Source organism: Ictalurus furcatus, chromosome 18, assembly GCF_023375685.1.
Source record: "Ictalurus furcatus strain D&B chromosome 18, Billie_1.0, whole genome shotgun sequence".
Taxonomy (NCBI): Eukaryota; Metazoa; Chordata; class Actinopteri; order Siluriformes; family Ictaluridae; genus Ictalurus; species Ictalurus furcatus.
Genome location: NC_071272.1, coordinates 9,675,001 through 9,686,933, shown reverse-complemented (window position 1 = coordinate 9,686,933; position 11,933 = coordinate 9,675,001). Strand labels below are relative to the sequence as shown.

Genomic DNA, 11,933 nt, shown 5'->3' with positions numbered 1-11,933 from the left:
ACATTTGACTCGTAGCTATCCGAACAGCTAGGCATTTTCCCCACAACACTCCACAGACAAATGGGCAATCTTTATGAAGGTGTAATGGTTTCACAATGAAACAACATACAATAAATAATATAACAGGTAAGGCATTACGGTTAATCAGATAAAATGGTAATTTTATTAGCTGGCTTAGCAGAAAAACTATACTTACAAACATTGCTTTTTAACAAGCAGAAAGAATATGGCTTCAGATTAAGGAACTGACCCAATAGTGACAATCATGCACTGTAAGCAATTAACTCCTTGATGGTTAGTGTCCTGCCTCAATAGGATATGAGGCCAAATAAGAAAATACTAACAAAGTACTAACTGCCACAATGTGGAGCTATTGCTCAAAATAACACTACATTAGCTAGCTTTATTAAACCAGAGAGGATATATATATATATATATATATATATATATATATATATATATATATATATATATATATATATATATATATATATGGGTTGTATAATAGTAAGTTTTGCATTAAACATGCATTTAAATATTTTACAATATATTGACTCATCATATTTATCCATATATTACTCAATATGTGTTGCTGCATTTACTCTTTTTTATATATCATGCATATATTTACTTATTTAATTTTGAGTAAAATGTCGTTCCATACCTTTAAGAGTTGGGGACTTTTATTTTGAAATGTGTTCGCCGACTGTTACCGGAAGTAGTACGATGGCATCTTGCAATAGTAATTCTTTATTCGCCAGTGAATCAGATCATTTGGCTCAGCTCATTAATAAGAGTGAATTGTTCAGCTCCAAACGGGTCATTGCCATATTTTTTCTAAACAAGGCAAATTTTTTCTAAACAAGGCAAATTTTTATTCTGACCAGTGATTATTCGCCTTTGTCTGACTATGGCTGACGTTGTTTAATGAAATCTTACTTTATTTTCTATTTATCAGATCATCATTTAACGCACACCGTGAGTGTAATTCGATTGCCTACAGACTCATATATATGTAGTCGGCTCTGAACGTTCACCTAAGAGTCGATTCAAAGAGTCGATTCGCTTGGAGCGACACTTAACTGTTGTGGACTATAGTAAGATATTAGCATTAGCTGGGAGATGGACAGGTGCAAACGCGCAGTTTTATTGTTCCACTTGTGCAGATGAGGAGATGAATGTGCAGCTGAACATGAGCTCCATCACACAAACACTCAGAGCAATATTATTTGCGTTGGGTTTTATTTTTGCGATGATTGAAATTTCATTAGCAGCTTCGACAGGTAAGCTAAGATAATGTAGCCAATAAGCTAACATAGGTCATGTAAACTGCCAAAACACACACATTTTTTCATTTCTTATAGTGTGTGTGTGTGTGTGTGTGTGTGTGTGTGTGTATTTTCTGGTTGGAGTTAGTTGTTAGCTTGTGGCTGTACAGAGTATAGAGGTGTCTTTATCTACAGTTGTCACCTGATCAGCGCTGTTACATGTTATTATTGTTATCGTTACAGACAGAAGTCTGTGGTTCTAGTAGAAGTTGTTCTGTCTTGTCAGAATTAAGTAGGAGGACGTTACTCAGCATCCAGTGTCTAATGTCCTTTACACATTCCTCGTCTTCATTAAGCTGGTGTCTGGAATTACTCGCTCCTGCTGAGGATGGCCCACACCGTTATCCTAAAGTTGCTGTGGATGGTACAACATGGAGACCCTAAAGATGGCTGTGGATGTTTGTATTTGGACAGCCTAAAGACCGTACTTGCTAAAATAATTTAAAGTATAAACTCTAATGAAATAAAAAATGGCTCTGATGCTCATGCTCAAGTTTAACACGTATGGCACTGCTTGATTCTCTAGTACACAACTGTAGAAGAGAAATGATTTCTAATCGCACTATCCGGTGTCACCCAGATGAGGACGGATTCCCAATTGAGCCTGGTTCCTCTTAGGGTTTCTTCCTCATATCTTCTCAGGGAGTTTTTCCTCACCACCGTCGCATCTGGCTGCTCATTTGGGAAAAATCTATATTCTTCTCTAAAGCTGTTTTGTGATATTGTTCCTTGTGGTATATAAATAAACTGAATTGAATTAATATAATTTTTATGAATAATTATACCCAGCAGTAACATAGATAGATGGTCTATTAAAAAAAAAAAAAAAAAAGACGTTTGTGGTCATATACGCTATGCTCCTGCTCCATCATGTGCACACCAAGAAACTTGGAGCTTTTGACTCTCACCACAGTTCTGTTGATGTGCAGTGGTGAGTGTTCCACTCGGGTCCTACTGAAGTTGACAATCATCTCTTTAGTCTTATCAACATTAAGAGATAGATTGTTGTCTCTACACCATTCTCATACACTCCTCATTGTTGCTGATGAGGCCCACAACTGTGATGTCATCAGCAAACACGATGATGTGATTAGAACTGAACTTTGCAGCACAGTCTTGAGTCAGCAGGGTGAACATCAGTGGATTGAGCACACAGCCCTGGTTGGAACTGGTGTTCAGTGTGGTGGTGCTGGAGGTGGAGTTGCCGATCCTGACGGACTGGGGTCTCCTGGTCAGAAAGTCCAGGTTGCAGAGGGAGGTGTATAAACCCAGCAGGCACAGCTTTATCCGTTTCTGTGGGGTGATTGTGTTGAATGCTGAACTGAGGTCTATGAACGTAATTTTCCTTTTTGTCTAGATGTGTCAGAGATAGATGGAGGGTAGATTATGATGACGTAGATGATGCTAATAAATCAAAGTGATAATGTATAGGTAGGTGCAGTGTCATTCAGTGGAATTGGAATGAATTCTTGTTGAAACAAATGTGAATTTCTCCCTTTTTCTTTTGGGTTCAACCAGATATTTAAAATGCTAGAACTTTACTTCTGGCTGAGAAATATGCAAAAGAGAAAAATATTTTAGTTGAGGAAAACCTGTAGTTTTTAGAACTATAGAAAATATTTGACTATGTGAACAATACACTTTATCTGATTTCTGTTCACAGATGAAGGTGTAACTCCTGGGTTTGAAATTGCTGAAGGATTAGACTCCTATTGTGATGGACAGACTGCAGAGGACTCGGAGTCTCTGTCTCAGAAACAGTTTAAGACGGCAGAAATCGCAGACGCTGTTCTGGGGACAGAGCTGTATGAAAACAGAGCTAGGATTGAAGCTCTTATTCCTAAAAGCCTGATCTCTACACCATGTGAGAAGGAAGTGACTGAGGAGGTAAAGGAGAAGGATGCGGCAATGGAGGAGAAGGGAAAGGAGGAGGTGGCAGTGATTGAGGAGGAGGTTGAGATGAAGCAGGAAAGTCCAGCAGGAGGTGAAGAGCAGAACTCCACAGAAACTGCAAAGACATACAAAGTGAGCTGTGATAAAAGGAGCATCACTGGACTTGATACCTTCACAGTGCAGGTTCTCAACTCATCACAGGTACTCTACACCTGAGAGAGAGAGAGAGTCTTAGTCAGAAACAAACAGAGAGAGCTGCTAAATTTTCCCTCATCAAGAAACTTCTTCACTATGGAGAAAGTTGATCATGTAAAAATGCATGACATGGTTCTGTGTGATTTTCAGTTTCTCATTACATTTTAGCAGTTATAAAATTTCCGATTCTGTGCTCAGACCAGCAGCGACGCGACACAGCAACTGGAAGCTGTTTATTTTAAATCAGAGCTGGTGATCTTCAGTGATAGGAGGCAAAGAAACTGTTGTGTGGCAAGTGATGCAACAAAATGTAACTGTATGCAAATAAGAAGCGAAGCGATTAGGCAATGGAGAATAGGAGCGAGGGAATGTGTTTTTTGTTTTCCCCAAACTGTGGAACATTTTCCATGTTTTTTGGTTACACATGTTGGCTCCTACTCATAGCTCCTGAAACTCCCTTTGCTGCTCTAAACTTCAAGTATTTGATTTATTTGAACAGTGACATTGTTTTCACTGTTCCGTTTCAGTACATCAAACTTTTAATTCTGTAACATTTATGTCAGAAATGGAGGTGAGCAGAATGGTATTCACATAAAGCGAACTATAAATCAACAGATACAGGACAAGAGCTTCAGTTTATGTTCACGTCAAACTTCAGAATGGGAAAAATTTGATCTTGGTGATTTTGACTATGGCATGTTTGTTGGTGCCAAATGGGCTGGTCTGAATATTTCAGAAACTGCTGATCTCCTGGGATTTTCACACATAGCAGTCTCTTAGAGTTTACACAAAGTGGTGCTAAAAACAAAAAAACATCCAGTACCTTGTTGATGAGAGAGGTCAGAGGAGATTGGTTCTAGCGGACAGGAAGGCTATAGTAAACCACTCTTTACAACCGTGGTGAGGAAAAAGAGCATTTCAGAATGCGCAACACGTCAACTTTGAGGTGGAGGGGCTACATGAGCAGAAGAGCACATTGGGTTCCTCTCCTATCAGCCAAGAACAGGAATCTGAGGCTGCACAGACTCACCCAAACTGGACAGATGATCAGAAAAAGACATCTCATTTTCACTCAGTGTGATGTGATCTTTAACTGAAGCTCTTGACCTGTATCTGCATGGTTTTATGTAGTGTGCTGCTGACTAATGATTCGCTGATGAATGAGCAGGTGTACAGGTGTTCCTATTGAAGTGGCCAGTGAGTGTATTTAATTATTAAACATATATGGCATGTATGTTAAACAATAATCTCATTAAACAATCATGAAATCACTGTACATGCTGTTCAGTTTAATTACTGCACATTCTGATGAGTTTAATGTATCTATGTTTCTGTTTCCTGAAGGACCTGATGGACTTCCTGAACTCAAACAGCTCTGAATGCTCATTGGTTCTCTTCTACACTTCCTGGTGCCAGTTCTCCGCCCACCTTGCCCCACACTTTAACGCTCTGCCAAGAGTTTTTCCCATCATGCATTTCCTCGCTCTTGATGCCTCACAACACAGCAGGTGTGTGTTTCATGTGTGTCCATGTGTTCTTAATGTGAATATATTTTTGTGGTGTTAGAATCACTGTTGCAGACATTTTGTCAATGTTTGTTTTTTCTGTAAATGTGTTTTTCTGTGTGTGCAGTTTGTCGACACGCTTTGGGACTGTTGCTGTTCCCAACATTTTGCTATTTCAGGGCACTAAACCAATGGCACGCTTTAACCACACAGAGAGAACGCTTGAGACCCTAATAGCCTTCATCACTAATCAAACAGGTAAGCGCCTTGCACTCACAAGGATGTTTAACACATACTTGTCCACTTCCCCTCAGAATTGTACAGTGTGTATCACCTATACCACTCGAGAGGTGGGTGCAAAATCCATTTCAGCTTACAGGTTAACCAGCAGGTTTGCTAACTTACTAGCATGGTATCTAGTTACTTGCTATCAGTGAGAAGTAAGAGGTAAATATTAACATTTCTGGAACGTTTTGAGCTTGTGTGTGCGTGTCTGTTTGTGTGCGTGTCTGTTTGTGTGCGTGTCTGTTTGTGTGCGTGTCTGTTTGTGTGCGTCTCTGTTTGTGTGCGTGTCTGTGTGCGTGTCTGTGTGTGTGTCTGTGTGTGTGTTTCTTTTCTCCTCCTCCCCTGTACGTACAGGAATCTGACTTCTTCACTTTTGCACACTTTATTATAGATTTAATTTATAATGGATTACGGGTTGGGTTGTTTTTTAAAAAAAATTTTTAAGACATTTTATTAAAAATCAAAAACTGAAATGTCATTTAGAGTATTTAGAGCCTTTAATTAGTACTTTGTAGAAGCTCCTTTGGCAGCAGTTCCAGCTTTGAGTCTTCTTGGGTTAGTCTCTACAACCTGTACACACCTGGTTTCGGGCAGGTTTTCCTATTATTTCTGGCAGATTTCTCTCAAGATCAGACTGGATAGGGAGTGTCTGCCAACTTCAGCTCTCATTATGCATTATTGTATGTAAATAAATGGACAAAATGTCAATCCATCTTAATATGGTGTATAACACAATAAAGCATGCAGAAACAGAAGGGGTATGAATACTCTGCAAATATACTAACACATTTATATAGATTGTGTTTGCATTTCAGGGTTTGAGGCAGTTGTGGATCAGATGGTGTTGGATGATGATCGTGTTGGTCCTTTACTCAGCATCCCAGTGAAGAGCATCGATTGGCTTTTTGTGTTCAGTGTCATGTTTTTATCTTTGTTCAGTTTGTACGCCATCCTGCGGACCGACAGCATCCGGCTGCTCATCCCTGGCCACGAACATGACCACCAGGACTGATTTGTTGTTGTTGTTGTTATTATTATTATTATTATTATTATTATTATTATTATTATTATTATTGCAGTGTTTATACAAACCATTTCTAAAAATCTTTGAATATGGGTCAAATGGATGTTAGAATAAACATAACAATCACATAATAAATAAACAATAATAATAGCTTAAATCCATTGTGATATTTTTGTATTTCATTTTTGTTGTTGTTGTTGTTTTTTTGTTTGTTTGTTTTTTTTGTTTTTTTTGCTTGTTTACCCATTTGATGTTGCTGATTCTCATCACATGACAGTCTGAGAGAGAAAATTAACTAAATCTGGTTCACACTGCTGCTTCATTCAGTAACGGACAGGTTCAAGGATCAGGGCTGGAGATCTCTACAGTACCGGATGTTGTGATTGACAGGGGAGAGCAGAGTCCCATTACATTAGTTATACACACTCAATGTTTACACATTGATCTCATTGACAGACTCCGGAACCACGCCTACACGTGGTACATCTGGGTACTCTAGTGTTTAATCTTTGTGTTTGAGTGTAATTTTCAGTCACAATTGGAGAGGTTTTGTGGAGACTTTTAACAATCTTTTATTTTTGCGCAGGCAGAACAGCAGACAGCCTGTGTGTGTGTGTGAGTGTGAGTGAGAGAGAGGTTGCCCATGTGCACGTGCGTTATGAGCTGGTTAATGTTTATGAGGTTCTGCACTGAAAGTCGGAGTGTTTTATCCAAACGCAGACACTTTCTTCTGTCTGCAGCTAAAATGGTAAGACTTCCTGTTTCCTCTGTGATTGATTATTAGTGTCATTATCTAACAACCATTGTAAAAATCACCTATAAATCGGAGTTAAAGCTAAAATACTTCAGCACGGGTTTAAAGCGATCGGAGGGCTGATATTTAACGGACTTTGCGGTAGTAACATTACCATTAATACTAAGGCATAAAGTCTCGTGTTAGAAAACACACGTTGTTCCGAAACACTATTATTGCTTGAATCAGTATGCCATAAACACGTGATCAGTGACGTTAAATACAAGCACGTGACTGTTTTGAAAAACCCACGCGCGCGTTTCGAGGCTCGTGTAAGGGCGTTGTGGTGATTTAGTGTCACAGAGAAAAAACCGAGTGCATTCTGATTTAATGCGGTAAAATAACTAATAAAGATGTTTGTGTAATAAAGTATTTAAATAATCTCCCTCTCAAAATCAGCAAGAACAATCAAACCCTCTTGTTTTTACAGTTCAGTTTAGCCCAGTCTGCTTGTGATGTAAACAGTTTTGGATTATTGTGTTAAATATAAAACGTGTTTGTCAATTTTCTCTTGAAATAACCTGTAGTATAAATATCCTATAAGTTTTTTCTATCACTACATAACCCCAGAGCCCACTGCAGCTTCCCAGAGGCAAACCTAGATTACAGGGGGCCCTAGGCAAAATAAATGTGTGGGGCTCTTCTGACGGATTTATGTTATTATCATGTTTTCATGTTACCCAGAGATATTGTTGTGGCCTTTTCCTTCTGTGGAGGAATCGCAGTAGACATGTTTTTAATACTTCAATTCTTTATTGAAAACAATAATAAGAAAGTAGAAAACTGATAGGGGCTAACCTAACCTAACCTACACTGGCTGAACAACGTAAACAAATTGTGTCCCTCCCCCTAACAGCCTTGTTTTCTCACATGAACTGCTTGCTTCAGGTCCTTCCACAATATTTCTATTGGATTAAGGTCAGGACTTTGACTTGGCCATTCCAAAACATTAAGTTTATTCTTCTTTAACCATTCTTAGACAACTTGTGTGTTTAGGGTCATTGTCTTGCTGCATGACCCATGTTCTTCTTCAGATTCAGTTCATGGATAGATGTCCTGCAGGGTGTCTGCGGGTCCTTAAAAAGTCATAAAATGTCTTTAATTCCTTAATGTAAAAATAAGGCCTTAATTAGCATTAAAATGTCTTAAATTCACGTTTCGAAGGTATTAAAATGCAGAGGAACAACATGGTAAAGAAGATGTAGATGTTATTGTGGCTGGTTGCTATGTGAGATGGTAAAGCCATGTGACTGTTGCACTTGGTGTGTGTGGCTCATCAGTGTGTTAGAGTGGCTCGGTTCACATTAGGGCTGCACAATTAATTAAATTGCCCACGATTAAATGAACATGATCGACTGCGATATTAACGTTTAAAGTTCATTGGAATAAAGTTGGTTTGACGTTGGACGTTCGATATTCGCAGATATGTGGAAATTAAGGGACATACGACATTGTTAAACACGTAAACATTGTAAAACTTCAATAGCATTTGAACGGAATGACTTATAGTCATATAACCAACTGTAAAGTGTTCATCTAGGTGTCAGCTATAAAGTACACCTTTTAGATTTCTAATATTTATTAAAATAAGCTATTAAATCATATGTAAATATTGCTATGTATTTCACTACTGCATGGGCTCATACACAAAATATACCATAATTTAAAGCTCAATAGCATTTGAAGGGAATGATGTACAGTCACAAAACCAACTGTAAAGTGTTCGACTAAGTGTCAGGTATGACGCACACCTTTTAGGTTTTTGATATTTATTAAAATAAGATATTAAATCATATGTAAATTAGATATGAATTTCACTACAGAATGGGCCCATACACAAAGTATACCATTATTTAAAGCTCAATAGCATTTGAAGGGAATGATGTACAGTCACAAAACCAACTGTAAAGTGTTCAACTAGGTGTCATGACACACACCTTTTAGATTTTTGATATTTAACCCTACAATGCATGAACCAAAAAAACCTTCATGAATGCATAAAGGGGGTCAAAATGACCTGTACTGTATTGAATGGTTTTCTTCAAAAAATAGATGTCCTATTAATGAAATAATTAAAAGAACTGATGGTACACGAATGTTTTCATATTTCAAAATTTTTATTTGTTTTCTTTTAATTTATTTATGTACATGTTTAGATTGTGGATGGGAGCCAAAAGAATTCAAAATTATTTACATAGGCAGCACTTCCAGTCAACCTTTTGAACCCTCAACTTCCCTGTCATAAGAATAACCCTGGTCCTTCCTTTCCTCTGTACCATTCTGCTTATTGTGCCCTGAACTTTCATCTTTATCCTCATTTTCATCTGCAGTGTTCCTATCTCCAGCCTCATCTTCCCTGTCACAAGAATAATCCTCGTCCCTCCTTTCCTCTGTACCATTCTGCTTATTGTGCCCTGAACATGCGTCATCATTATTAGCATTATCATCTCCATATTTATCACCATTGCTGTTCCCGTCATCTTCCCTGTCACAAGGATAGTCTTCATCTCTTCTTTCCTTTGTTTCATTGAGTTTATTGTGCCCCTCACTCACCTCATCAATTTCCTCATCTTTCTCAGCATTTTCCCTATCTTTGAATTTAAAAAAAAAGTTTGGGTCAATACCTAACTGCATTTTCTAAACCGGGCCTCAAAACTTAGAATATTTCCACACAGATAATGCTTGGTGTTTTGGTAGTGGCAGTAAGAGGGGGTAATGGCAGTAAGTGTGTGTGTGTGTGTGTGTATGTATGTATGTATGTATGTATATAAACATACAGTACGCTGCAGCTCTCCGTTCACGAACTCTAATTCACTGTATTTAAGCTGACGGTTGGCAGATATCACTAGAAAAGTCAACTCCAGTTTCCATGTTTTGATTTAATCCCCCCATAACACAGTATTATCAGCAGACATGGCAACACTGTACTGGGGAAACCCATCTAAAACTGATAAACAAACAAAACTAAAACTACTAAAATGTAAAGACAGAAAATGTGCTTAGTTATAAATAAATAATATAATATAAAAAAAGATATAATAACTTCATTAAATATAAATAAAATGAGAAATTAAATAATGTTTAATTACTATGGGTTGCATTTAATATCAATTTGACATTAAGCTTAGTTCGCTGTTTCCTTTGACAGCTATTAGCCTTTTTCCTAATATGGATCACTTTTTGTTAGTCTACTTTTAATTCTATTATTTTTAAGATATTTAAAATAAATATTTTATGCTTGTTTATTTATCAGTTAACCAACAGTATTATTTTAATTCAATTAACAGTGGCCATGAGCAGAGAGCTTACATTTAACTGTTTATGACAGAGCTCCTGATTAAAGCTTAAACAAAAAAAGATTGGTATCTGGATCGGTTTCGGCTGTAAATATCCTGATCGGAGCATCAGTAATGAACACCATTAAACTAAAGCGCTTTGCATCTGATGGGTAAATGAACTCACCTAATCACATCCTATATGAGATTATTCAGATATATACACAATATACACAGAGTGGTTCGAGAACTGACTCCAGCCCAGAAACATGACAGTGGAAAATGTCTAATAGTGTAGCTTTAAATATATTTAAGAGGAGCAGACTTCAGAGACTGAACATTGAGGTTTATTGTATTTGTTTACAAGGTGGAACAGATTAACGGTTGTTTTTTGCATACAGTCTGTAAAATTAACTGAAAATATTAAATTTATTTTATCAGAAGGTAAATTAATTTGTCATGGCTCACACTATGTTCCTAAATTCTGTCATAATTGACCAGCTCAAGTTTTCTCATGCCTATTTGTGTGTTATATTGTGGCATGAGAAAACTTAATAAATGTGAAAGTGCAATAAAAATATGTGACTAAAATCAATGAATAATCTTGATAAATAATTGAGATCTCAATATTGATCAAAATAATCGGGATTATCATTTTGGCCATAATCGTGCAGCTCTAGTTCACAGTAAACGCCGCTCCACACCGACTTCATCTGTCTGTGCTGTGAGTTTGCGTCGTACACACACCAGATTCACTTCGGCTTTAGCCTAGACTTATCTCGCACACTTCTGTGGGCAGGTTTACAGCATTTCACCTGATTGGTGATGAGAAGGGAATTTAAAAAAAAAAAACTGTCACCAACCGAAAGGAGGATTTCCTGCGATTTTTCGCCTGCGAAATGTCTTGAATATGGTAATAAAAAATATTAAATTATTTAATTATTTAAAGTATTAAAGTAGTAAATTTGAAGTGCTGATACCTGCATATACCCTGTCCTGACATTTTCTTTTATGGTTCTTATGCCGGAATGCAGTGTTTTCCTTTTTCCAAACATAACACTTCGCATTTAAACCAAAAGTTTGATTTTGGTCTCATCCATCCAGAAAACATTTTTCCATTAGACTTGTGGCTTGTACACGTGATCTTTAGCAAATTGCAGCAGTGTTCTTTTTGGAGAGCAGTGGCTTTCTCCTTGCAACCCTGCCCTGCACACCATTGTTGTTCAGTGTTCTCCTGATGATGAACTCATGAACATTAACATTAGCCAATGTGAGAGAGGCCTTTAGTTGCTTAGACGTTACCCTGGGTTCCTTTGTGACCTCGTGGACTATTACACATCTTGTTCTTGGAGTGACCTTTGTTGGTCTCCACTCCTGGGGAGGGTAATAATGGTCTTGAATTTTCTCCATCGATGCCCATTGTAGGAGCTTTCGGTGGTGGACAGGGGTCAGCATGGGCACTGAGCCCGGTCTCCGGTCTAACTTGTTCTGGAGATGCTCTGACCCAGTCGTGTAACCATCATACTTTGACCATTTTCAAAGGGATCAAAAGGATCTCTCAGAACCTTACACTTGCCCATTTTACCTGCTTACAACACATCGACTTCGAGAACGGACTGTTCACTTGCTGCCTGA

The 11,933-nt window shown here is 37.8% G+C and overlaps 2 protein-coding genes across 5 annotated transcripts in view; both read left to right on the top strand.

The window, feature by feature from the left end:
- The first annotated feature begins 757 nt into the window (after window positions 1–757).
- txndc15 (thioredoxin domain containing 15) lies at window positions 758–6,360 on the top strand. Of its 2 annotated transcripts, none has more exons than XM_053648762.1 (5): window positions 758–1,283; window positions 2,992–3,353; window positions 4,761–4,924; window positions 5,049–5,179; window positions 6,022–6,360. In XM_053648762.1, exons 1-5 carry the CDS (start codon window positions 1,175–1,177, stop codon window positions 6,216–6,218), a joined length of 963 nt encoding a protein of 320 aa, XP_053504737.1. In that variant the 5' UTR covers window positions 758–1,174; the 3' UTR covers window positions 6,219–6,360. The 2 variants fall into 2 exon arrangements, with proteins under 2 accessions (XP_053504737.1, XP_053504736.1); XM_053648761.1 differs by having other exon boundaries at window positions 764–1,283; window positions 2,992–3,422; window positions 6,022–6,226.
- A 503-nt stretch (window positions 6,361–6,863) lies between these two features.
- LOC128622340 (pterin-4-alpha-carbinolamine dehydratase 2-like) overlaps window positions 6,864–11,933 on the top strand; it is a 17,233-nt gene continuing 12,163 nt past the window's right edge. For 2 of the 3 annotated variants that reach the window (XR_008388382.1, XM_053648764.1), the window contains exon 1: window positions 6,864–6,978. Coding sequence is in view for 2 of the 3 variants with exons in the window: in XM_053648764.1 (XP_053504739.1) it covers window positions 6,874–6,978 (105 nt within the window). In the remaining variant the exon portion in view is untranslated. The remainder of the gene's footprint in view (window positions 6,979–11,933) is intronic. The other variant, XM_053648766.1, reaches the window with a different exon arrangement.